Below are 26,047 nucleotides of genomic sequence, written 5' to 3'. Positions count from 1 at the left end.
TCGGCCATGACTTGGAGCCCAAGCTTGATTGGCCGGCCATATTAAAAGGGGTTTTATTTTTATTTAGAATCTTTTCTTAATGTGGATATCATGGTTTTAAAAGAGAGTTTAAAATTTAAATCTTTCCTTTTATAGCTTTCTACAAAAGATTAAGAAAAGATTTGATATCTTTCCTTATTTGTAGATTAAAAGGAATATTTTAATTTTGAGAAAACTTTTCTTTTTTTTAATCATGTTCATGATTTAAAAGAGAGTTTTAAAATTATAAATTTTTTCTTTTATAAGTTTCTACAAAGGATTAAGAAAAGATTTGATATCTTTCCTTATTTGTAGATTGAAAAGAGATTTTAATTTTAAAGATAACTTTCCTTTTTGGAAATCATCCACATGTTTAAAAGAAAGATTTTAATTTATAATTTTTTTTTTATAACCAACCATGAAGGGATAAATTATTAGAGAAATTTTTATTTTAAAATTTCCAGAAACAAATTAGGAAATTTTAATTCTTGTTAAAACTTTCCTTGTTTAGGATTATGAGGTGGTCGGCCATATTGTTTTAAGAAAAGGAAATAAGTTTTAATTAATTAAAATTTTCTTTTCATGGCAAAGAAAATAAGGAAGATTTTATTTAATTTTTCCTATTTGCCAAGACCAAGGATTATAAAAGAGAGGGTAGGGATGACTTCATGGCTAAGAACTCTATTCTATTCTCCTCCTCTTTTCCTTGGTGGTGTGGCCGACCCTTCTAGTTCTCCCTTCTCCTTTTTCTTTCTTCTCCTTGGCCGAAACTCTTCATCCTTTGGAGCTTGGAAGGTGGCCGAATATTGCTTGTAGAAGAAGGAGAGAAAGGAGGCTTTGCTTCTTGCATCCCTTGGAGCTTGGTGGTGGTGGCCGAACCTCTACATCCTTGGAGGAGTTTTTGGTGGCCGAAACTTGGTGAGGAAGAAGAAGGGCTTGGGTGGTTCTCATCTCGGTAGATCGTTGCCCACACAACGTCCGAGATAAGAAGAGGAATACGGTAGAAGATCAAGAGGTCGTTGCGTACAAAGAAAGGTATAACTAGTAATTATTTTTCGCATCATACTAGTTTTTCTTTGTATGAATTCCAAACGCAAGAGGCATATGATTCTAGATTTTCGGATTAGATATTTGAAGTTGTGTTTTTTTTTTCGATCTTGTGATTCGATTGTTCTTTTTGGTTAAACCTAATGTTATTTTAGGAAATTAAATATTGAATTTCGTTAAGAGGTTTTGTCGAGGCAATGGTGGATGCTCCCATACCCAAGAATGTCATGTGTCTCGCCATGTTTGACTTGGGAGTCAATTTCTAAAATAAATATTTAATTGAATTTGTAACATAGGTAGATTTGGATCAATAGTGTTAAGTTCCGCGATCCAAGTCTAAACCATTAAGAACAGATAAGTTAAATTTGGAATCAATAATTTTAAGTTCCATTTGTGATTCCAAATTTAATTTCTAAAGAACACAATAGGTTGTTAGGAAAGGTTTGACACTTGTACAAAATTTTTGTACAGTGGTACCGGTATGATCTTCCTGGGACCAACCAACAACTTGATTGAAAAGTCCTAATTAGAGGTTATGCAAGGGCAAGTCCAACGGAAAGGTTGGCAGAAGACGAAAATCTAGGTGGGTCAATGTTGACTAGACACTTAGTGTTGAAAGTCCTGATGAGTGAAGCCAAACAGATAGAAAGTCATAGTGAGTGAAGCTAGACAGATGAAAAATCTTGGTGAGTGAAGCTAGGCGAAAGGCATAGTAAGTGAAGCTAGGCAGAAGGAAAATCCTAGTGAGTGAAGTCAGGTGAAAGCCCTAGTGAGGAAGCTAGGCAGAAGGAAAATCCTGGTGAGTGAAGTCAGGTGAATGCTTTAGTGAGGAAGTTAAGCAGAAGGAAAGTCCTAGTGAGTGAAGTCAGGTGAAATCCCTAGTGAGTGAAGTTAGGCAGAAGGAAATCCTGGTGAGTGAAGCCAGGTGAAAGTCCTAGTGAGTGAAGCTAGACAGAAGGAAAATCCTTGTGAGTAAAGTCAGGTGAAAACCCCAGTGAGTGAAGCTAGACAGAAGGAAAGTCCTGGTGAGTGAAGTCAGGTGAAAGCCCTAGTGAGTGAAGCTAGGCAGAAAGAAAGTCCTGATGAGTGAAGCCAGGTGAAAGCCCTAGTGAGTGAAGCTAGGCAGAAAGAAAGTCCTGATGAGTGAAGCCAGGTATGTGGAGGTCCAGATGAGTCAAGGTTGGCGGGACATCTGGTATTGGTAAGTCCAAGTGAGTCAAGGTTGACCGAACACTTGGCGCAAGGAGAAAAGTCCAAGTGGGTCAAATGATTGACTGGACACTTGGTGAAAAAGTCTCAGCAAGTCAAGGTTGACCAGATGCTAAGCAATAAGGAGTCCCGACAAGTTAAGGTTGACCGAATATTAGGTAAGGGAACCCTAGACCTAGGTTTGATAGTTAGGGTTCGATAATCGATTAGGCTAATCAATTATCATAGCTTAAGCGATTAGGCTAATCGCTTAAGCTCAGAATCGCGAGAAAGCATGTGTAATCGATTAGGACACCGTAAGCGATTAGGGTAATCATTTACGGTGCCTTTTGGTTTGAACATAATGTTTCTATTCAAAGCTTAAGCGATCAGGTTGATTGCTTAAACTATTTCTCGGGATTCAAGGTTCAAAGTGTTAGTCGTGTTTTGATTTGTATTTACATTTGATTTCTTGTTTTGAGTTGTATTTTCTTGTTCTTGAGGAATTGTTTTCAACACCTCCGGATTATTTTCGAGGAGTTGTTTTCATAGTGGAGAGTGCGTCATGTATGGATCCTTGGATTAGTCACCTCCTCTTGAGGTGGATACCAAGTAAATCCTTGGCGTTAGCATTGGGAGCTTGTTTCGAGTCTATTCCCCTACGAATCATCATCATCGAAACGCGATAAACTATTCACCTCCATCTTCGAAGTGACCCAACATTACTGTGGTACCGTAGCCCGAGGACTATTAGTAATCATAGATAGATTGACACAAAGATGAATAGATATGAGTGATTTTTTCCCGAAGAATCGATGAGATACAGATGAATTGATGCACTATGATATAATAACATCATGAATAATAAGGAGAAAGTTATAATAAAAACTAGAGCGAGTGGGGAGGAGAGAATGATGAAGAATCGATGAAGATTGAGACGACGAGAAAAAACGATCCAAAGAATAAAAATTAGATTATGCATCTATAATTTAGGAAAGATAAAAAATTAAAATTACTAATAAATTTTAAGAATATTAACCTAATTTAATTTTAGATTTTACCAAATCAATACAATTTAGGATTAGTTATAATTAAATATCAATATTAACAAATAATTAGAAATAAATAAGATTTTTGCAAAAATAAATTAAAAAAGGAGACGAACTTCACTGGCAAAATAAAAATTTTTGTAAAATGGAACAAAGTGCAAACTTAATCAAAAGCTTAGGTTTAATGAAATCCCAACTTGAACAAGAAACGATAACTTATAACTCCTCAACTTCAATAGAGAATCCACATGGACACCTCTTGGTCCGTACCATCGTTTCCTCATCGAAGCTCTGGTTCTCTGGCGGATACACATGGACATGGTCGGATGGCACAAGGGACCTCAAAACCTCGATAGATCCATGTTCCGGAAACTTTGAGGTCGAGGTTGATGCCGTGTTTACATTTTCTTGAACTACATGTGGAGGGGCCGAGGAGTTCACAACGTAGGAGTTCTTCAACTTTTGCCTTGTGATGATGGAGGAGAGGAGCTGAAACCACCTCGAGAGAGCTTGGCTTTCGATCCTTTTTCTCTCTTCGGATTCTCTTCTCTCTTCTTCTTCCGCATATGCCTGATGATACAAGCAAGAGGAGAACACAAATAGCGATGTAAAAAACAACCTTAAGACAATTTAGATGCAAATAAACTGCAGCAACTAGTCATATACGACATAAAATGTAGACAAAATTGCTACATCTTCAAAAGCAGGAGAAGTTTGGTTCACTAAATGGAATAGATAAAGAACGAAATAGTGATGCAATAATTAACATAAAGATATAGATGTAAAGACATCGATGAATAGGGAGCGGTTAATTAGCTCGAAGCAAAGCATCAATAAAACAAGGTTCAAGCTAGCCCGGTAAGGACCTTGGAAAATTTGTTGCTATGTTCTACGGTTCAAAGTCCATTTTCATCCAAATGTGAATACGCGAGGATCCCATGGCTCTCTAAGGAGGTGGCAACAAACATCTTGTTCATGGAAAGCTAGCGAAATGTGTGCGGTTTTAGGGTCCATTTGGTTGATAGAGTGGAATAGATAATAACACGATGAAATAGATTAAAAAAAAAGCATATTGTATAATTATAATATATAGTTATCCATTACCATAAATGCTTGTATTAATAATAATTAACTATATAATTATATACATACAATCTAATAAATACCCTAATATTCCACTATCACTTAACCTATTTAACGGAATGAGTCATAACGCACGACTATCTGCCCAAATGAACTTGTCAAGCCCAACTAGTCTATTCATCCCGTTTAATTTGGCTATAAGCCTATCCAACTCAACCAACCCGCTCGATTAGTCCACCTTGACAACAATGGCCATCCAACTTTCCTTTGCATAAAATATAGGTTTAGGAGGGTTGAATAAGAAAGAGATCATTAGTATTTGGATAGTGGAATAAATGACGACTGATATCCCTTCCATAGAGTATACGATAACAATTCTTATGAAGATCGAATCACAATGCCATGGGGAATATTTAATTTTTTTGATTTTTTTTTGCAGCAATATATATATGCACTAAACATACTATATAAATAATTAAAGGGCAACTCGGTGCATGAAATTTCCACCAATGTAGATCTTAAGAAAGGGTCGGGCCATATTGAGTCTATTGTATGTAATCTTATTCTGCATTGCAAGAGATTGCTTCTGTGACTCAAACTCATGACCTCCCGAACACTCGGCAACAACTTTATCGTTGCGCCAAGCCTCCCCTTCACTATATAAATAATTACTCAAATAAAATTCATTTGATGTGCAAAATTAACTTTACCTCCAAGATACCATCCTTGAACTCGCTGCAAACCACAATCCCATCGAACATGGGAACACAACGACCATTGCGGAAGTCAAATCCAACCATCGCAGGTGCAAAATCAATCTCCAATCTCTTCGCAACCAGTGCCGATCTGGGAAGCCTCAGGTGCACAGTGCCAGGAGGTAGGCATTTCTCAGACCACACTTCTACTTGACCCCTCTCATTCTGTGTAAAAACATCCATGTCAGCATGAGTTAGTATCAACTTGAACATCTAGAAACGAGATCGATTTAGGAGAGAAATATGACTTAAATCATACAATTACATGTACCGTTCCAACCAAGTCATGAAACATATGAGAATCACTTAAAATCTTTTTCATTGTTCCGGTCCAATATGTCGCTAAATCTGGTAACCAACTATGATTTACAACTAGGAGAGAAGTAATAAAATAACACAAAATATGGTCGAAACAAATGATGTTTACTGAATAAGTCTACTCATGTAAAGAATAAAAAACAATTATGAATGTTAGTTCAGTAATGGTAATATCACCTTTGGCACAATACCATTTGCTGCATGAGGCAGTTGTAGGGGTTCCAATTGCCACATACCGAAAAGCTCAGTGGATGGCTGACCAGAAATTTCGATAGAATCATCCATTTCAGATGTTTGATCACTGACAGAATATTTTGAACGTCGAAGAACCTGGAGGAAAGAGTGAAAAGGAAGCTCACAAGGTAGCCGGATCCTGGCGTGGTGATGTTTGAGTAAAAGTTTTAAGTTCAGACCTTTGCAGGAGTTTCACCAGCTCTGACTTGCAGGCCCTCTCGTAGCCACTTCTGCTTTGTTTGGAGGGTCTTAACACATGATCGAGGGTAAACTGGATGGCCTGAACAATAACCCAAAATCGGACCCTTTGGATGAAGGACTTGAGTCTTAGTCAGCCACTTTTCGATAGCATAAAGGTGGTGATTCTTGTATGCCTAAATTGAAAAAGATTAGTTTGACAAGCGAGCTATTAGCGAAAGAAAAGGTTTCAGCTGCAGTTTTACCAGTTGATTGGTAGGAAGATGCTCAGTTAAAGCTCTGGTTGCAAGCTCCATATCTTCAAGAGAAGCCCTTGAAGCACTCCCATGGAAGTCAACTGAAGCTTCAATCTTTGAGACTTTGTTTGTCGATCTGTCTGGATCATTTTCACTTTCAATGGAGGTCGCTTGTAATTGTTCCAACTGAACCACACTTCCGGTTACAGCCGATTCCAATGTCTTCAGTGGAGCTACCACTGAATCCCACCAATCTGAACTTATTCTTTTGGGAGCAATCTTGTACCAGTGCATGCAATACCTGAAAGTAATGAAACAAGGTTATTATCGACAAAAAGTATAGTGGGATATAAACTGGTAGTTGCTAAAAAAAGATGTATAAATATAATCTTGTTAAACTATAAATATGTACACTTCCATAAAACCAAAATTTTCGGCTAACCATGACTTTCTAACCATGTTGCGAGTCAGCCTCTCATGAAAACAAGAATGATGACTGTAGATGAAGGCAAACTAGATCCACTGGTCAAATTGATTAGGAATCAACTGATTCTAATAGTAAATCAAACACATTAAAGGGTTGAATTCTTATACTGTAAACATTTTGATCAGCTATTCATGTTCATAATTTTCACTACAATATCACAGGAACAAACACAAAAGTGAAAGTACAAACCACAAGGAACAAAACCACTGCAATGCAGAGTTCCATAGATGAAAAAGAAAATATAAGTGAAAAAAAGACTCTCCCTTGACCTATGCATGAGAATTCAATATCGTACGAAGTTAACAAAATATATTATAAATCATGATAAATAGACTGACTGGAAAGGTGACTTTTGAAAGAGCAAATTATACGGTTCGCCATAGGTTTTGGACTCTATCTTATAATGGTTCCAACAACTTGTTGGTCTAGGATATTATCAACAAACACGATTGAAAAAGTAATAGAAAGATTTGTATCTAGTGGCATATCCAGAGATATGGCCTGGAAACACGGTGCCGGTCTGACTGACATTTGAAACCATGGTTAAATTTCTCCATTTGAATGTTCCCTTTCTCAACCTAAATAATGACATGAAGGGCATAGCAAGTAGAAAATATAGGGAAGAAAATAATGGTCACACCTGCGTGTCACATCTTTAGCACCTTTTCCAGCAAAAGCGACAACATATCTTAATGGCTTTCGGCAGGCAGCAGCTGCAGATTCTACCTTTTCAGAACCATCAATTACAGCATTTGCAGCATCAACATGCACCCACCTTCCAGTTGAAGACTCTCCATTACAGTAGACTTCTGCCCAATACAAAGGAGGTCCAGTCCTTCTAGACCACAATGCGCCAGAACTACTATGCCTTGAAACCGAAGAATCTACAGCATTATTTTGCCTCAGCATTTTCACAGAAGTAGTTGGTGCCACTGAACAATCAGGCAACTCATCGGACTTAGAATCTACCTTGTCATCTGGAACAGCTGCCGCTGTAGCTGAAATGGCCCTTTCAAGCTCCAACACGAACTCCATATCACCTTTTCTTTTTGATACTTGAGCCAAATTTGTGGCACAAGAATTCAATTGGTCATTGCATGCTCTACTGGTTGATGCAAGATCAATGTGATCATTTGTCTTATCCAGCGATTTAACATCAGATGGAACATCAATTTGATGAGGCACTAAGACTGAGGTTGAAGGAGAGGATATTTTAATATCCAAGGACCCTGTTTCTTGTTTTGTAATTCCAATCATATCGGTATCTGGCTTAAGAGAGGCTACATCAAGTACGGATACAAACCTGAATGAAAAACATCTCTTTAATACCTACAGCAAGTTGCCTAACAGAGAAAGATGCTTAAGCATACCCATTCGTTATAACTAATCTGCTATCAAGTTCAGATAAAAAGAATCGCAGTACCAGGGTTCCTAACTTTTCTCTGTTAACAAAATAATGTCTAAACTCTATCCTGATCATGCCTGACAAAAAAAGAACTAAACAAGTTACAACCTTAAATCTTCATAGATACCCTTAGAGAAAGGCTTGAGATAGTTTCATCAGATTGGTTTCAAACATTTTAAGTACAGGTAACATGATATGAAAAAGTTTACCTGTAAATTTCAATTACGAAACTGCAAACATATTCTAGAATCTCACTCCTCAGACATGTTTCTATAACTCGATATAATAATCCAACAAAAATGCATTGCATTTCACATGTTCGAAATGGAACACCTAGGAGCAGCTTCTCCAGATTAGTTCAGTAAAAGTACCAAAGGCTTAAATTTCATCATTGATGTATATACTATTTGATGAAATACAGATATTGTGTGCTTATTCAATAGAATATTTCATAAGTTTACACTTATTGGCCATATATTTCTTATTAAAGTTGTTTATGATTTTATAAATCAACACATATCGACAGCATCACTGTAAATCTATCCTTGTATATATTTGCAAATAACTGTACATACTCTCATCTTATGAATCACCTTAGAATTGAAAGAAATGAACTTCACCTTAGAATTCTTCATGCCATTATCACATTATTTTATCTTTATCATTTACTGGCAAACTAGAGATTAGAGAAGGATGGATAACTTAAAGGTGATTTCATCTTTTTCTTCACCAAGGTCAAATCCAAAACCTCCGTCAAATTTAAACTTTGATAAGATCTAACACTCTTTTAGATATATACTAAAACTCTCCAAACTAATTAAGAATGAGATGGTAACATGGAAAAATTGAAAAATCTACTTGGCTAAGATTAATACAAAGTCCGCATACCGAGTTGTTAGGTTAAGAGCTCTGAACAAGGCAACTGAAAGTGCAGCAACCTGCATCACCAATTAATCAAACTATTCAAATAATAATCCAAACTTTCTTTTATTAGTAGATAGCAACCATGAAGTGAACCTTTTACACAAATTTTGAAAAACACCATGAAAAGATCAAAGAAAATGAGGGAACATACAACATGTAGCTTAAACTAGCATAAAATTTATCTTCTGGTAAGGATTAAGAAATCGAAGGGGAGCCATGGCGCAACGGTAAAATTATTGCTTTGTGACCAAAAGGTTACGGGTTTGAATTCTGGAAACAGCCTCTTGCAAAAAGCAGGGTAAGGCTGTGTACAATGGATCCTTCCCCGGGATCCCGCATAGCGGGAGCTTCGTGCACCGGACTGCCCTTTTTTAAGGATTAAGAAATCAATCACAATATGTAAAATCATAATGTGTAAGTACACTATGGTAGTTTCGATGTGATCAACCAAATCAAGTTAAGTCCTGTTATGTTTTGATACCCTGTGTCTGAGTGTGTAGGAACTTAGGAGCATATGAGGTTGAGCGAAAGACACAGCTAGCGAGAAGTGTTAGGACCGAAACGTAGCTAGAGGGGGGGGGGGGAGGGGGTGAATAGCTCTTCGCGCTCTCGTCGTTGGCGTTGCTCGTTTCTTTGATGGTATGCAGCGGAAATATAAGAAACAAAAGCATACAACACTAACAAGGTTGGTTTACTTGGTATCCACCTCACAAGAGGTGACTAGTCGAAGGATCCACACCTACACACACACCCTCCACTAATAAAACTCTCCTTTATGGTAACTACCAAGGGCGGAGAAGCCCTACAAGACTCAATACAAGAAGAAAGGGAAAGGTAATGAAATAAAGCTTACAAGCTTACAATGAGAGCAAAAACCCTAACCCTAGTTTCTTCTTCTTGCTTTGATCCGCCTCTTGACTTGGAAGAGCCTTCAAGAACTGGCGATCTCAAGCTTGAGAAGAGCTGTGGAGAAGCTGGTGAAGATCTGAAATGAATCGGTGAAGAGATACCGCAGCCATCGCACGCCTGCAGCTCAAATACGACGCAACGGTCGGATCTCGATCGATTCGAAAACTCCCAATCGATCGGGGAGGCTTTGGATCGATCCACGGATCGATCCAGAGCGCCTCTGTGCTCTGGAGAAAACGCCTGGATCGATCCACGGATCGATCCAGCGCTTATCGCGCGAACCAGTAGCGTCCCAATCGATCGGCTGATCGATTAGGACCTCTGGATCGATCCACGGATCGATCCAGAGGCTCTCTGTTCGCTGGGAAAGGCCTGGATCGATCCACTGATCGATCCAGCTCTTGGTTTTTGCCCAAAACCAAGTCCCAAGCCTCTCAATCCAACATTCGGTCAACCTTGACCCATTGGTATATCATGCCTAGCATCTGGTCACTCCCTTGACCTGCCAGGACTCCCCACCAAGTGTCCGGTCAATCCCTTTGACCCACTTGGACTTTTCTCTTCGTGCCAAGTATCCGGTCAATTCCTTTGACCTACTTGACTCTCACCAGATGTCTGGTCAACCTCGACCCATCTGGATTTCTCTTGCCTGGCTTCACTCACCAGGACTTTCCCAATTGCCTAGCTTCACTCACTAGGTCTTTCACCTGGCTTCACTTACCAGGATTTTCTTCCTGCCTAGCTTCACTCACTAGGTCTTTCACAATTGCCTAGCTTCACTCACCAGGATTTTCCTCCTGCCTAGCTTCACTCACTAGGTCTTTCACCTGGCTTCACTCACCAGGATTTTCCTCCTACCTAGCTTCACTCACTAGGTCTTTCCTTCCGCCTAACATCCCAGTTAGGACTTCCCAGTCAAGTATCCGGTCAACCTTGACCTACTTGACTCTTCTTCAATCAACCTTGCATTGTCAAACATCGAAACCCAAATCAAGACTCAAGCTTGGTCAACCAGGTCAACCTTGACCTGAGGGATATTGCACCAACAATCTCCCCCGTTTTGATGTTTGACAATACCAACATTATCACTTACAATACCACATGTAAGTTAGGCTAATCCCATAGCCTAAACCTTCTTCATGCCACTAGGTAATGAATACATAAGTTAAGCCCTTCATTCTCCCCCTAAGAGGGCAAACTCCCTCTAGGTAATGAAAGCCTAACTTACTCCCTTTCATTCTCCCCCTATTGGCACACATCAACCCATGCCTCAATTTTTGGGCACACTTCAACAAAATGCCCCATTGTTGAAAACTCTCCCCCTGAAGAGTTGCTCATCGTTGTTCACAATTTCACTCATTGTGATTAACACAATAATGAAAGTCCCATACCCTTCATTATCTCCGATGCTCACCCTGGAGCATTAACATGGTCTAATGACCCAAATGAAGGTCTCATACCCTTCATTTATCTCCGATGCTCATCCTGGAGCATTAACATGGTCTAATGACCCAAATGAAGGTCCCATACCCTTCATTTATCTCCGATGCTCACCCTGGAGCATTAACATGGTCTAATGACCCAAATGAAGGTCCCATACCCTTCATTTATCCTTAACCCTATATTCTTCCTCAATGTAGGCAAATGTCCATCCTTGAGCATTATCCACTTAACGGAAGGTTAACCACCTTCCAAGGTTCATGAAAAATAATTTTCATGCCTTTAAAGAGTCCCTCCCCCTAAAGACATGGTGGTAACTTCTGTCATTGCACCAACAATGACTTGGAATCCCTAATCCTTTAGGAAACCCAAATTTAGAAGTTTTGAGGTTCAAATATTCAAAATTTGAAACAAACCTCAACCTAAACTTCAATTTAGTCTTCCTTAACCAATCCATCCTTGTTTTCAACATGAAAACACCCTCTAAAGGTATACAAACGTGTCTTGAGGGGTTAGGAATGGTTACATTGACTAAAATAGGTTTAGAGTGCTGAAATCAGGCCTTCCCAACCAAAATCAGCATCCTGGATCAATTGGAGTTGGGTTCCAATCGATTTAACCTATCTGAATCGATCCACTGATCAATTCAGGATGTGTGGATCGATCGGCTGATCGATCCAGCGAGCTTCTGCTCGCGAGAATTGTCTTCGGATCGATTCAGGCACTCCAATCGATCCATGGATCGATTGGAGCTCTGATAGTTGCTGAATTTCAAATTCAGCCAACTTCAGAAACCCCTAAAAAATTCTACAAATATCTAAAAATCATGAAATTTCGTATAGACATTATTTAGGGCATACTTTATCATGGAAAAATAGTTTTCTATGAAAATACATTATATTTTTCAAAGATTGACACAAGCTTGAAAACTTGCTAAAACTTTAGCGTTTTCTTCAAGTTTGTGTCTAACTATTCAATGGTGATTACTATCAAAAGATAGCCTTCACCAAGGTTTTCCAAAAGCATTTTAAAATAATTTTCAAAACCAATATTCCATCACATTCCTTGGGCTTAATGCACATGACTTGTACATTAGCTTTCCCAATGATGGGAAAACACATAACTATGTGTTTTGATGAACCTAAAACTCAGAAGAATGCACTAAATCAACATCTTGAGTTTTGTTCATCTTCCTAACATCTCACTTGTATCTATTGTGCACAAAAACACATACAAGTCATCTTATAGGTCTTTGTGAGATGTAAAGTTTGGTTTTGCCCTAATCTAGGGATCATGCATATTTATCTAGGCATTTTGTGGGTATTGAACATCCACTTAGGATGTTACTCGTTAATACCACTTGTTGACAACATTTGTTGAAAACACTTGTTGATAAATGCCATTTGTCCTTGCTTTTAAGGAATTAAACATAATGCATGATAATGCTATGGCATACATCAAAAAGAATTAGCTTTCAAAAGAAAGATTCCTATAATTACATGATGTATGTATGACATGACATGGTATTTTTGTATTTTTATAATAAGTCATGAGTGCAAAAATAAAACATGATGTCATGACATATAATGGGCAAACAATCATGGCAAGATTTAGCATAAATAAAATATACCTAGATTATCTATCTAAGTATCCTTAATCTTAGCTAATCCTAAAACTTAAACCCTAGATTTGCCCAAAGTGCTTCAAGAAGGTGTCAAAACCTAAATTGACATTTCTAATTATCTTAATTAATTTATGGCAATTGAAAATAAGCATATTCCTCAAGTGTTGGCATATTTCATTTTTCCACAAGAGAAGCACTTTAAATTAAGGCTTAGATTTGCCTTAAATTATTAAGAAAATACCAAAATCCCAACTTGGTATTTCTTATGTTTTCCCAAATTGTGCCAATTAAGATTAAAATTAATACTTCTCAAATTTTGGCACATTTTACTCTTTCAAGGAGTAAATATTAATTCCAATTCATTTTCAAAGGTTATCAAAAACCTTGAAAATGCTCCTTCAGTGTCAATTTCCTCAAAGTTGGGTTAACTACCCTTCTAATCGGAGTTGACACTCTCTAACCCATTTATGGGGTAGAGAAGATGCTCCTAGGAACCCAAAACCTATTGGTGCTCCTTGGATGCTCTAGGTATTCACTAGGGATAACTTCCCTAGATACCTTCCTAGTGACCTTGTTTGGCTTCTTAGAAGCCTTGGTCACTTTTTCTGGATCAACTTTAGGGATAGCCTCCCTTGTGACCTTGTTAGTGACTTTCTTAGACTTCTTAGAAGTCTTAGTCACATTTGTTGTTGCAAAGATACTTCTAGGGATGACTTCCCTTGTATCCTTAACTTGACTTCTAGATTTAGGGTTGGTTCCATAGTTATATGGAACCCTATGGTAAGTAGGTACATCCTTTTTGATTTTAGGTTTGTATCCCAAACCTCTATGGCCCTTGGATGACCCTTGTTGTCCTAAACCTAGATTTTGGTCATTTTGCCCTTTAAGGATATTTTCCATCCTTTTTAGGGTCTTTTCTAGTTTGTCAAGTCTTGACCTCAAGACTTGATTTTCTATCATTAAATCCTTAGATTTTGATTTTTCATTACAACCATGAGCATTTTTATTCTTGGGCTTGTATCTATTATCCTTAGTGTTCTTGCCCAAATGTCTATCTATCTTCCTAACATTAGGTTGGGTAGTCTTGGCATGTAGGGTCACATGCTTTCTATTCTTGTGGTAAATTGCATTAAAATGATAAAAATTAGAACTATCATGCTTTTTACCATAACGTAATGGGGTAGGCTCAATAAATGTTACCTTCTTCTTTACCTTGGAGGCTCCCCCTTGAATTGAGCTTCCTCCTTGAGTCTTGACCATCTTCTTCCCCTTGGGGCATTGACTTCGGTAATGCCCCTTTTGATTGCAAGAGAAGCATATAATATGCTCATTGCTCTTCTTTGTATTGGGGATGGCCTCCTTGGGCTTCACCTTGCCCTTTTGTGCCACTTGGCCCTTCTTCTTGACCAATTTAGGGCATTTACTTTTGTAATGCCCATGTTCCCTACATTCAAAGCATATAATATGATTTTTATTATTAATTGAAATGTTTATACCTTTTTGTGTAGGAATGACACTTTCTCCTTTGGATCCGGAGGTAGAAGCTTCCTCTTGATCCGAAGATGATATTTCTCCATTTGATTTTGCTTGATTTATGGAGGTGGAAGCTTCTTCAACCTCTTCTTCTCTTGACCCGGATGTGGAGGATTCTTCTTGCTCTTGTTCCGGTGTCAATGAAGATTGCTCCCCCTCAATCCTAGAGGTGGAGACTTCACCTTCTTCTTCATCTTCATCCTCTTGTACATGAAACAAGGAATATACTCCTTCCTTGCTCTTTTGATTGCTCTCCTTTGAGGATGAAGCTTCTTGGACCTCCTCTTCGGAGGTTGAGCATCTCTCAACCTCGGAATCCTCCTCTTCTTGATTTTGATCCATTGAGTCACCCTCTTTGGATTCTCCTTGATTTGGTACAGTGGAGGGGATCTCATGAATCCTTGCCAATTTGCTCCAAAGCTCCTTGGCATCTTCAAACTCTCCAATTTGCTCCAAGATGTTGCTTGGCAATAAATTGATCAAAAGTTTGGTCACTTTGTCATTGGCCTCACATCTTTGGAGTTGCTCTTGGCTCCACTTGCTCCTCTTGAGAATTTTGCCCTTTGAGTTTGTTGGAGTCTTGAAGCCTTCCATAAGAGCAAACCATTGCTCTATCTCCATCATAAGAAAATTTTCGATTCTTGATTTCCAAGAATCGAAGCTCGTGGAAGTGTATGGTGGAGCCACTCTCGTGTCGAATCTGAGCCCATCTCGGAATTCCATTGTAGAAGTTGAGCTTTTGAATTTCTTTGACTTTGACAATTTTGCTTCAACTTCTTCACCCTCTAGCTCTTCTTGTTATGCTTGACCCTTCCAACGATGATTCCGGTGAAGAGCGGCCTCGCTCTGATACCACTTGTTAGGACCGAAACGTAGCTAGAGGGGGGGTGAATAGCTCTTCGCGCTCTCGTCGTTGGCGTTGCTCGTTTCTTTGATGGTATGCAGCGAAAATATAAGAAACAAAAGCATACAACGCTAACAAGGTTGGTTTACTTGGTATCCACCTCACAAGAGGTGACTAGTCCAAGGATCCACACCTACACACACACCATCCACTAATAAAACTCTCCTTTATGGTAACTACCAAGGGCGGAGAAGCCCTACAAGACTCAATACAGAAGAAAGGGAAAGGTAATGAAATAAAGCTTACAAGCTTACAATGAGAGCAAAAACCCTAACCCTAGTTTCTTCTTCTTGCTTTGATCCGCCTCTTGACTTGGAAGAACCTCCAAGAGCCTTCAAGAACTGGCGATCTCGAGCTTGAGAAGAGCTGTGGAGAAGCTGGTGAAGATCTGAAATGAATCGGTGAAGAGATACCGCAGCCATCGCACGCCTGCAGCTCAAATACGACGCAACGGTCGGATCTCGATCGATTCGAAAACTCCCAATCGATCGGGGAGGCTTTGGATCGATCCACGGATCGATCCAGAGCGCCTCTGTGCTCTGGAGAAAACGCCTGGATCGATCCACGGATCGATCCAGCGCTTATCGCGCGAACCAGCAGCGTCCCAATCGATCCACCTGGATCGATCCACGGATCGATCCAGGCTCGCTGGATCGATCCACCGATCGATCCAGCTCTTGGTTTTTGCCCAAAACCAAGTCCCAAGCCTCTCAATCCAACATTCGGTCAACCTTGACCCATTGGTATATCATGCCTAGCATCTGGTCACTCCCTTGACCTGCCAGGACTCCCCACCAAGTGTCCGGTCAATCCCTTTGACCCACTTGGACTTTTCTCTTCGTGCCCTGACTTCACTCACCATGACTTTCCCAATTGCCTAGCTTCACTCACTAGGTCTTTCTCCTGGCTTCACTCACCAGGACTTTCCCAATTGTCTAGCTTCACTCACTAGGTCTTTCACCTGGCTTCACTCACCAGGATTTTCTTCCTGCCTAGCTTCACTCACTAGGTCTTTCACAATTGCCTAGCTTCACTCACTAGGTCTTTCACCTGGCTTCACTCACCAGGATTTTCCTCCTGCCTAGCTTCACTCACTAGGTCTTTCACCTGGCTTCACTCACCAGGATTTTCCTCCTACCTAGCTTCACTCACTAGGTCTTTCCTTCTGCCTAGCATCCCAGTTAGGACTTCCCAGTCAAGTATCCGGTCAACCTTGACCTACTTGACTCTTCTTCAATCAACCTTGCATTGTCAAACATCGAAACCCAAACCAAGACTCAAGCTTGGTCAACCAGGTCAACCTTGACCTGAGGGATATTGCACCAACAAGAAGGATGGCTGGGAGAGAGTCAACGGGCTCGATGCGTCCGAGGGATGAGGCGTTGCGAAAGAATATGCTGGCACACAAGAAAGAAGCGCATGGCGGTTCCGAAGGATGAGAAGTCGGAGCAGAAGGTTGCTTGAGAAGGCCGAAAAATGGATTCGGGTGAACCCTATTTTGGATGGTCCGAGCGCTCAGACCTAGTCAGTTGCCTGGACCAGAAAACTTATCGAAATGCCATCAGTTGTGATCCGTTGCGTCGTGGATAAAATTCTATCCACACCCAGGCGCCCGGAACCCTTCCAGGAGCCTGGATCAGTGCTATAAATACAATCCTGATCTCGGTAGTTAAATACAATACTTGTAAATGATTCTCTTTTTGTTTAGTTGTGTAATCGAGTGCTTTAACTGTTGTAAGAAGTTTCTCCGCTTGAAGAGATTTGATAGTGAGTTTTCAACGTCTTGGACTAGCAATCCCCTTACTGCAAACCAAGAAAAAGATCTACCTCCTCTTTCTCTTTTTAATTAGGTTCTTAATTCTTTGTACAAGTGGTTTATTATTTTCAAAGTCGAGAAAGATGTTTGTTTTTATTGTGCAGGGCAATTCACCCCCCTCTTGCAAGTTACAAGGGACCAACAAGTGGTATCAGAACTCAACCGCTTCTGAATGACTAACCACCGATCGAAGCACATAAGACGATGGCCAGACCGAGCATCTATCCGCCTAAGTTCAAGGGGGAGATCGCAATTTGAAAGAAAAAGATGGAGGTATTTTTTAAAACTGACTTTGAATTATTAATAATAATGACGTATGACTTTATAGCACCAAAGGACAAAGAAGAACATCAATGCATGAAAAAGGAGCAAGCCGACTTCGCGTCAAACGACAAGACAGAATTTCATCTGCTAAGTGTCTTACCGTCTCAAGAAGTCAACCGGATCGGAGCCTACGAGTTAGCCAAGGAGCTTTGGGAGGAATTCCTAGAACTACACGAAGAGACCTCGGAGGCAAAAACTCGCAAGACGGAACCTGCTCCAGAACTATATCGGCAACCTTCGATTAGAAGAAGGCGAAACCGTCGCACACGTCCACTCAAGAATCAAAGAACTCATCACCGGACTCACGAATCTTGGAGAAAGAGTAACCAATCGAGATTCTCTAAGGTACGCGCTTAATGTATTCCTAGAATTCTTGAATGGTCAACCCTAGTAGATGCATATTTCATCTCTAGGGACTTAGATGTAAGTAATTTAGAGGAATTGTTTTCAACATTTGAAATTCACGAATCTAGATATGCAAATCTAAAGACGAAGACGATACAGAACATTGCCCTGAAAGCAAAAATGGATGAACCAGAGTTTGAAACATCCCTTGACGATGACAAAACGACGTTCATGGTAAGGAAATTCAAAAAAAAATTTAAGGCTAATAAGTATAATCAAATGCAAGGTAAAAGAAGGAAAAGAAAGGTAAGATGCTACCATTGCAATGAAGAAGGGCACGTCAAAGACAGCTGCCCAAAGTTAAAGAACAAGGAGAAGGACAAGCTGACCCAAACAAAGCACAAAAACTTAAAGGCGACGTGGGACAAAACGTTGTCAGAGCCGGAGATCGAAACCCACGCCGAACTTGCGCTGATGGCAAGTCACCAAGAAGAAGAAGACGAAGTGAGCTCATTTGAAATGAGCATCGAAAGTATTGAAGAAGGGGGAGCAACGTCAGAAGAAAGCAACTCTACATGGGGAGCATTAGAGATCGACAAGGTAAGTTAGGTACGGTCTCTACCTCCTGACCATTTATTTAAATTTATTAAAATTTTATCAAAAAATTCATGTAAATTAGAAATAGATAATAAAAAATTATTAAAAGAAAATAATGAATTAAAATGAACCTTAGCAACATCTTGTCGATTAGAAGATTTCGACAAATTAAAATTAGAAAATAAAAATTTAAAAGAACAAATACAAAAATTGAAAAATTCTGCATATTCGAATGTTATTCTTTCAAATTTAAAAATTTTCAAGGACTCAATTGGAATCTTAGATATCACAAGGGCCAAATTAGAAAATTGTAACCAAAATATATCCCTAGGAAATTTTTTATTAACCTAGTTAGAAGGAACCTATATTGGGTTCCAAAATCGTGCTTAAATTAAATTTTCATACATATCATACTTTTAATTGATTTAATTTTTATTGTTTTCTTAGAATTCACTAAATAAATTGCTTTGCATGATTTCTATTAAAAATTAATTAGAATTTAATTTTTTCGAGAAAGAGAATTTCATCACTTATCTGTAGGAAAATTTTCAAATTATTCTAACTGTTAAATTATTTTTTTATGAATTTTTTAAACAAAAATTATATTTCCAATTTAAAAAAAAATTCTCAAAGTAATTTTTGCAAACTTCATTTTTCTGTGAACTCTCATCATGTTATCAATCAAAGAAAAAATTTTCGAATTTTTTGACCGTTGTATTATTTTTCTATGATTTTTTCTACAAAAATCATATTTTAAATATTAAAAATTCAATTGTCGTTCAATTTTCGAAAAATAATTTTTATGTAAAAATACTTGCTCTATTACATTTTCAAAAAATTTGTCACGATTTTTTTCAAGCCTGGAAACTATTTTTAAACATTTTTTTGAAAATTCAACCTTTTTTTTTTTAAGATAAATTATTATTGCTTAAATCAAATCCATAATTTCATGAAAATTTTATCACAACTTTGGATATATCTACTTTTTTGTTGCAAAAATTTTCAAAATTTTTTGAATAATTAAACATAATTCTAAAATTAGTTTTTCCAAAAATTGTTTATAAATAGTAAGAATCCAGATTTTCGATATTAAACTTGTTGATTTTTCTGGATACTAGTCACTGTATTTTTATCCATTAGACTTTGTTTTAAATTATTTCAAGTTACTTTCATGGAATACCCCTATTTTTGATGTGATCAAAGGGGGAGAAGTAGAGGTTAAGTCTAGGGGGAGGATAACATCTTCATTTTTGCACATTTTTTTTGCAAAATTTATACTTGTTGTTTTCCTTGTATTTGTTTTTAGTTAACCCTAACTTAACTTGGGTTGCTCACATTAAAAAGGGAGATATTGTAAGTATCCTGTGATAGTTTTGATGTGATCAACCAAGTTAAGTTAGGTCCTGTTATGTTTTGATGCCACGTGTCTGAGTGTACAGGAATTAAGGAGCACAGGAAGTCAAGCAAAAGATATAGTTAGCGAGAAGGACGGCACGGGAGAGAGTTGACGAGCTTAGTGCGTCCAAGGGACGAGGCACTGCGGAAGAGTACGCTGGCAAACGAGAAGAAAACGCGCGGCGGTTCCGAAGGACGAGAAGTCAGAGCGGAAGGTTGCTCAAGAAGGCTGGAAAATGGATTCGTGTGAGACCTATTCCGGATGGTCGAAATCACCCAAGCGAGGGGAGCCGGAGCGAAAGACCCGAACAAAAAGTCAACACAGAGTTGACTCTAGTCTAGCGCCTGGACCTAGTCCGGGCACCCGGACCACCGGGACCAGCCAGGGCACCCGGACCGCGTCCTGGTTGAAAGTTGGCTCAGCCCGGTCCGGGCGCCCGGACCTAGACCCGGACCAGAAAACTTATCGAAACACCACTTGTTGCGATCTGTTGCGTCGTGGATAAAATTCTATCGACACCCAAGCGTCCGAATCAGTGCTATAAATACAGCCCTGATCTAAGTAGTTAAACACAACACTTGTAAATGATTCTATTTTTGTTTAGTTGTGTAATCGAGTGCTTTAACTATTGTAAGAGGTTTTTTCGCCTGAAGGAGATTTGATAGTGAGTTTTCAATGTCTTGGACTAACAATCACTGGTTGCAAACCAAGTAAAAGATCTGCCTCTTCTTTCTCTTTTTAATTAGTTTCTTAATTCTTTTATACAAGTGGTTTATTATTTCCAAAGTCGAGAAAGGTGTTTGTTTTTATTGTGCAGGGCAATTTACCCCCTCTTGTCGATCGCAAGGGACCAACATAATTAGAGTTGTCAAACGGGTCAACCCATGGTAGGGCGGGTCGGCCCGTGACAGGCCAACATTTGGCAGGGCAGGTCGGCTTGACGGGTTGGGAAATTTTCAACCCAACCCAATCTAAGGCGGGTTGCGGGTTTGATGGGCTAACCCGCGGGCCCATCAATTTTTTAAAAAAAATTTAAAAAATGTTTTATATTTTCAACTTTTTACTTTGGAAATGTTTCATCAACCAAATGTATCCATAAACATATATTTTAAATATAAATAAACACAGATGAGTAGTTATGTGGGATAAAAAGTACTATTTTTATTTCAAAATTATAATAAAGAAAGATAATAAATTGACAAAAAACTTAGCTTACATGTGTTTCTCAATCCGCGGGCCAACCCAAGCCCATCGCGGGCCGACCCACGCGGGTCGCGAGCCTAGGCGAGTCGGCCCGTGGCGGACTTGGGTTGATAAAATTTCAACCCGACCCGCTGGCGGGCCAACACGACGGGCCCAACCCAAATTGATGGTTCTAAACATAATGAAAGATATGTTACATCTATTTAGCATCTTCAATTATTCATTAACTATCAAATCTTTAATGTGTCTGTTATACTCGCGTGATTAGATAGCTCTGCTACTGTCAATACAAAGATTAGAGAGAAAAGAATTATTCCCCATAATATGATGAACAATTTGTCCACTTTAGCCATGCATGAACAATTTGTATAGCTCTACAAATTCGAAATGGATTTTTTTCCCCACTATGATGACCTGTTTAACCAGTTTGGTCAATGTGAGCCCGCTAAAAAAAATTTCCATGTCACTTTGCAAGTGTCAATCCCTCATGCATGAACCTGGCCAATCTGATAATTTAACCCGACTATTCTATGGCACTTAAAGTCTTAAACTCTCTTGCCAACTGTTATTTTACCTCATTAAGGATGTTGGGATAACATCTTGAATTTATGAAGCTAAAGATTTAAATCATGCAAAGAGGTAGTAGTTCTGTTTGTCATTTTTATGAATCAGGTTCTTCCCATCAACAGTCCACCTTTACCTCCATTCTTCGAATCATCTAGCCTTTAACCTCTTCAAATTACCAATGAGCCACACAGCTTGATGATTTCTAAGCTAGTGCTACACTGCTTGAACACTAGTTTTCAACTTCAAGTCAACATACCTGCATTATAGTTCTTATCTCTGGTTGAGATAACAATAGATATTTTCTAAGCAAGGTTGCTAAATTCTTGAATATGTGCAGAGGTGATTCATCAATGCTACCATAGCATTACGCAAACACTGTGTGACAAACACCATAACAGAAAATGTCACACTTGTCATGAACTAATGCAAAAGATAAGAGAAACTACTTCAACAATCCAAAAGAGATGTATCTTTAGCAATAGCAAGCATGACCGTATCAGACCACATAAAAATGCAACACTTTAAATTCACAAGAACATATCCTTTAAAACACAACGAGCAGTTTAGCAAAGAATATAAAATAAGATTGATTCAAACAAATAATACCTCTTCAGCTGTCCCCTCATGAGTTTGAAGGGCAAAAGCAAGATTTTCTTTAAAAGAGCCCCTATCAGTATTGTGACTTCTTACTTGGAAATTGTCCCGGAACTGCAGAAAAGGGCATGATTCTAAGAATATTAAATGTACAATACAAGCTATTTACATTTGTGTCTTTGTTACCCAATTCACAAGGTAGCATAACCCGTTGGCTGTCAGCTTCTGAATCTCTCCTACTGCCAGCAAGCTGGGTGGTAAGAGTGAAAGTAAGGAAGCCTGCACAAACAATATAGGCTTAAGAGGGCATCTGTCTACTATAAACAAAGTTTGACTACAGTCAGCAAAGAATTACATTTCATAAAATCATATTCCAAGATATCTAAAAATCTTGGAATTTCATATTCACCATCTTCATTATTCTCTCAATTCTTTTTTATTATTGAAACTAATATATTCAATTTTAGTTCTACTTCACTTCCTTTCATTTCCATACTTTTTCTCCACAATTTAAGCTTCAAATTTAATATCTTTCCGCCCTCATTAATCAATACAATATCATCTGGATATAACATAAACCAAGCAAGTTTATTTTCAATGTAATTGGTGATTTTATCTAGTCCGAATGTCAAAAATAGGATCTTACAATTGGCCCTCGTAGAAAGGAAAAGAACAAAGTAGAAGTAAAACTGCACGGGCATGATCCGAGTACCTGAATCAAAGGATCATTACACACATCGTCAACAATCCTCCCTCTTGCAAGTAGACATAGCAAATGAACTTTGTGAACAAGCTCAGCTAGTTCCTGAAAAAATGTTTGTTGTATAAAGTAATGGTTTGATGAAGGAAAGGAGAAAAAAAAACATTGAATAGCAGCATATCTTTGACTGTCAACCTAACTATGGCTGATATTCACCTTATCTTTAGCAGAAAATCTTCTAGGAAGCTTCTTTCCAGAAGATGATGGTGTATCTGTGAATTCAATAGTCAGCTCCCTACCAGCATCATATGAATAACCTCCTTTGTTCTCTGAAACAGGAACTCTGCCCTCTTCCCAGACTAATTCATTTGCATCATCTCCCACATTTTCACTTGCTATTGATGTGCTTGCTTTATCATTTCTGGTATCAGAGCCCTTCAATTCAATTTCGTTGGCATTTTCTTTTGCATCTTTTCCTTCACTATTTTTCCCAACCGATACCTTTACCTGAGAGAATTAACTAAAAAAAATAAACAAATGACCATTGGAACTATTTTATTAGAAAAATAATCTATCTGTGATCATTTGCAATTTGTTGAACAAATCAACAAATTCACCTGGACTTGTCACATGATAACAGATAGAAAATCCATAAAAGAATAAACAATGAAGTAATTAATAACTAAAAATTTGGAGCAAACACACATGCATATGTGAATGATAAAATCCATGTCCCCACAGGGGTGCCCAATTGGCTAGAGGTGGCAGTTTTACTACAATAGGGTCAATTCCCGGCTATAAGCTGATCTCGTGATGAATGATAAAATCGGGGAAAAACAGAGAAGCTATTTTGGCATTTTTTTTACATATAGAATATGGATATAACAACTAATCTTGTTTGCATCAATCGAAACTCTTTAAAAAGATCTAGCTCTGGGAACAATAAATGCGATTAAAGTTCACCAAAGCTAACACATGTTCTATGTTTTTTGCCATTTCTAAGACAGGAAGTAAAAGAAGGAACGAACTTACCTTTTCTTCACGCTCCGCATCGGAGGTCCCAGTTTCGTGCGGTTGTTTCCCACCCACAAGTGCATCAGAAGTCGCCTTTTTCGATCGCTTCGTGATTTTGGAATCCGCGGAACCAGAAACTAAAAATTGCAGAAAATAAAAAAAGACACCTTTTTTTTCAAAGAAATCAAAACCTCGCCGGAGAAGAGCAACAGCAGGAGAACAGTTGAACCTCTTCTGCGCTTTGGTTTACTGCCGGTGCTAGTTCCTGCTTCCGAATCGACTGGAGCTATGTAGAGGAATAAAAAATGAGGGGCTTCGCAGCGCGAGTTCAGAGTCGAGAGAGCGGATAGGGTTAGGGGGAGCAAACCGGGCGGTGGTTCGGCGGATTTGGATTGGTTCCTCGTTCTCATCTCCGGAGTTGTCCACGCCTTCCTCCTCCTCCACTTCTTCCTCTCCGTCCCTTGCTCCGCGGCGTTGTTGTCGTCGTCGTGGTCGGAAGATGGAAGAGCGGGGACGGCGATCGGTTGGTCGTTTGGGGTTCCGCCGCGCGGGAGGTTTTGGACGGCGGATTCGGGAGAAAACTGACGTCATCTCCTTCTAAATATTAAATACTTTCGGTAAAAAAACCCTTTTTATTGGAATCGTTTTTTTATTTATCATTAAAATAATATTATATTATAACAGTTATAATGTGACACCATAAAATACATCTGGTATTTTTTTAAATAATAAAATATATAATTAAAATTAGGATTGATAATTTAAGTACTATTCAATATATTTCCATGCATATGTTGAGATTTAAATCTGTATAAAATTAATATAATTGCAATAAAGGAAAAAAATTAATGCGCATATGCAACTAAGCACATAAGCATTTGATTTAACTCAAAATTTAATGCGTGTGGTTTAGATATCTACATGACTACATCAAAAGAAATTTTAAAATCTCTTAATTAAGAGGATTACAATTAATTAATATGCTTAATTAATGATAAATGAGAAGTACAAATTATCATTATTTTTTTAAATAAAAATTATGTGCCGACTTAAGACATAGTTAAAAGGCCTCAATTTTATTGGACACTTGATTTTTAATATTTTTTTAATATTATTTATATTTATTTTTTAAAAAATATCTATTTTTAATGTTTATTTGTTATAGATTTTTTTAATTATATATCTTATTTTTTTAAACTAAACTCTCTCTTCTTTTTTTTTTTTTATTGATGTCTCAAAAATATACCTCGTATGTCGATGATCTCGTGTCACTCTCGTCAGTATTTCTATATCCTTTTACATCCGCTCCTTGTTTTTTTTGTTGCTTGGATCTTCAAGGGTGTCTTTTCATTTTTATTTTTTCTTCAGGTTCCTCTTCCATCACTACAAAAAAAATATAAATTATATAAATTTGAGGACAAAAGTCTGGAACGAAAATAATTCATCCCAAAATTGAGACAAATTTATCAACGAAAATAAATTTCGACCCAAATGACCAACGTAATTTGCAACAAAAAAATTTATTTCAAATTTGCAACAAAAAAAATTTTGTTACTAAATTCGTCCCCAAATCTGGAACAAATCCAGAATTCGTCCCAAATTTAGGGACAAATCCTGGATTCGTCCCAAAATCTGGGACAAATCCAGGATTCGTCCCAGAATTGAAATTATTTTTTTTTTAAAAAAAAAAAAAAAACACGAAAGACTTATATCTTGACCTAGAGACATCGAAATTTCATGAAACAAATTTGTATGTGTTTATATCGTTGTCCTAATCGTAAATATGTCATCATCCATAATTTTGAATTAATATTTTGAGTGATTCAAAATTTTAACACAAATTAGGTCAAAATGGGATTAAAAATTTCCAAAAATCAATATATTTGGTCAAAAATATTTGTATGGATATATTTATGATCAGGACAACGATACGAACGTATAGAAACTTGTTTCACAAAATTCCGATATCTCTAGGTCTATATTTAAGGTTTCCTATTTTTTTTTATTTAAATAATTTAATTTTTAGGACGAATCCTTAAATTCGTCCCAAAATCTAGGATGCATCTGACCAAAGTAGTATGCTAGTTTTTTAAAGCAGGTTCTTTTTTCTCTTAAATAAACCAAAAAAGGACCACCTTT

At 38.0% G+C, this 26,047-nt stretch overlaps 1 protein-coding gene across 2 annotated transcripts; it reads right to left on the bottom strand.

Moving 5' to 3' along the window:
• Positions 1 to 3,400: 3,400 nt before the first annotated feature.
• LOC122052055 (DNA repair protein RAD4-like) lies at positions 3,401 to 24,497 on the bottom strand. 2 transcript variants are annotated; one of them, XM_042613444.1, is made up of 14 exons: positions 24,276 to 24,497; positions 24,138 to 24,194; positions 23,927 to 24,045; positions 23,111 to 23,401; positions 22,907 to 22,999; positions 22,381 to 22,473; positions 22,207 to 22,308; positions 8,907 to 8,956; positions 7,254 to 7,916; positions 6,136 to 6,427; positions 5,872 to 6,066; positions 5,636 to 5,788; positions 5,096 to 5,305; positions 3,401 to 3,872 (listed from the first exon to the last, which is right to left on the bottom strand). In XM_042613444.1, the coding sequence occupies exons 1-14, from the start codon at positions 24,316 to 24,318 to the stop codon at positions 3,519 to 3,521; spliced, it is 2,715 nt and encodes a 904-aa protein (XP_042469378.1). In that variant the 5' UTR covers positions 24,319 to 24,497; the 3' UTR covers positions 3,401 to 3,518. The 2 variants fall into 2 exon arrangements, with proteins under 2 accessions (XP_042469378.1, XP_042469379.1); XM_042613445.1 differs by having other exon boundaries at positions 24,138 to 24,188.
• Between the last annotated feature and the right edge of the window lie 1,550 nt (positions 24,498 to 26,047).

Source organism: Zingiber officinale, chromosome 3A, assembly GCF_018446385.1.
Source record: "Zingiber officinale cultivar Zhangliang chromosome 3A, Zo_v1.1, whole genome shotgun sequence".
NCBI lineage: Eukaryota > Viridiplantae > Streptophyta > Magnoliopsida > Zingiberales > Zingiberaceae > Zingiber > Zingiber officinale.
The sequence above is the reverse complement of the archived record's forward strand: the minus strand, read 5'-3'. Positions and strand labels throughout refer to the sequence as shown.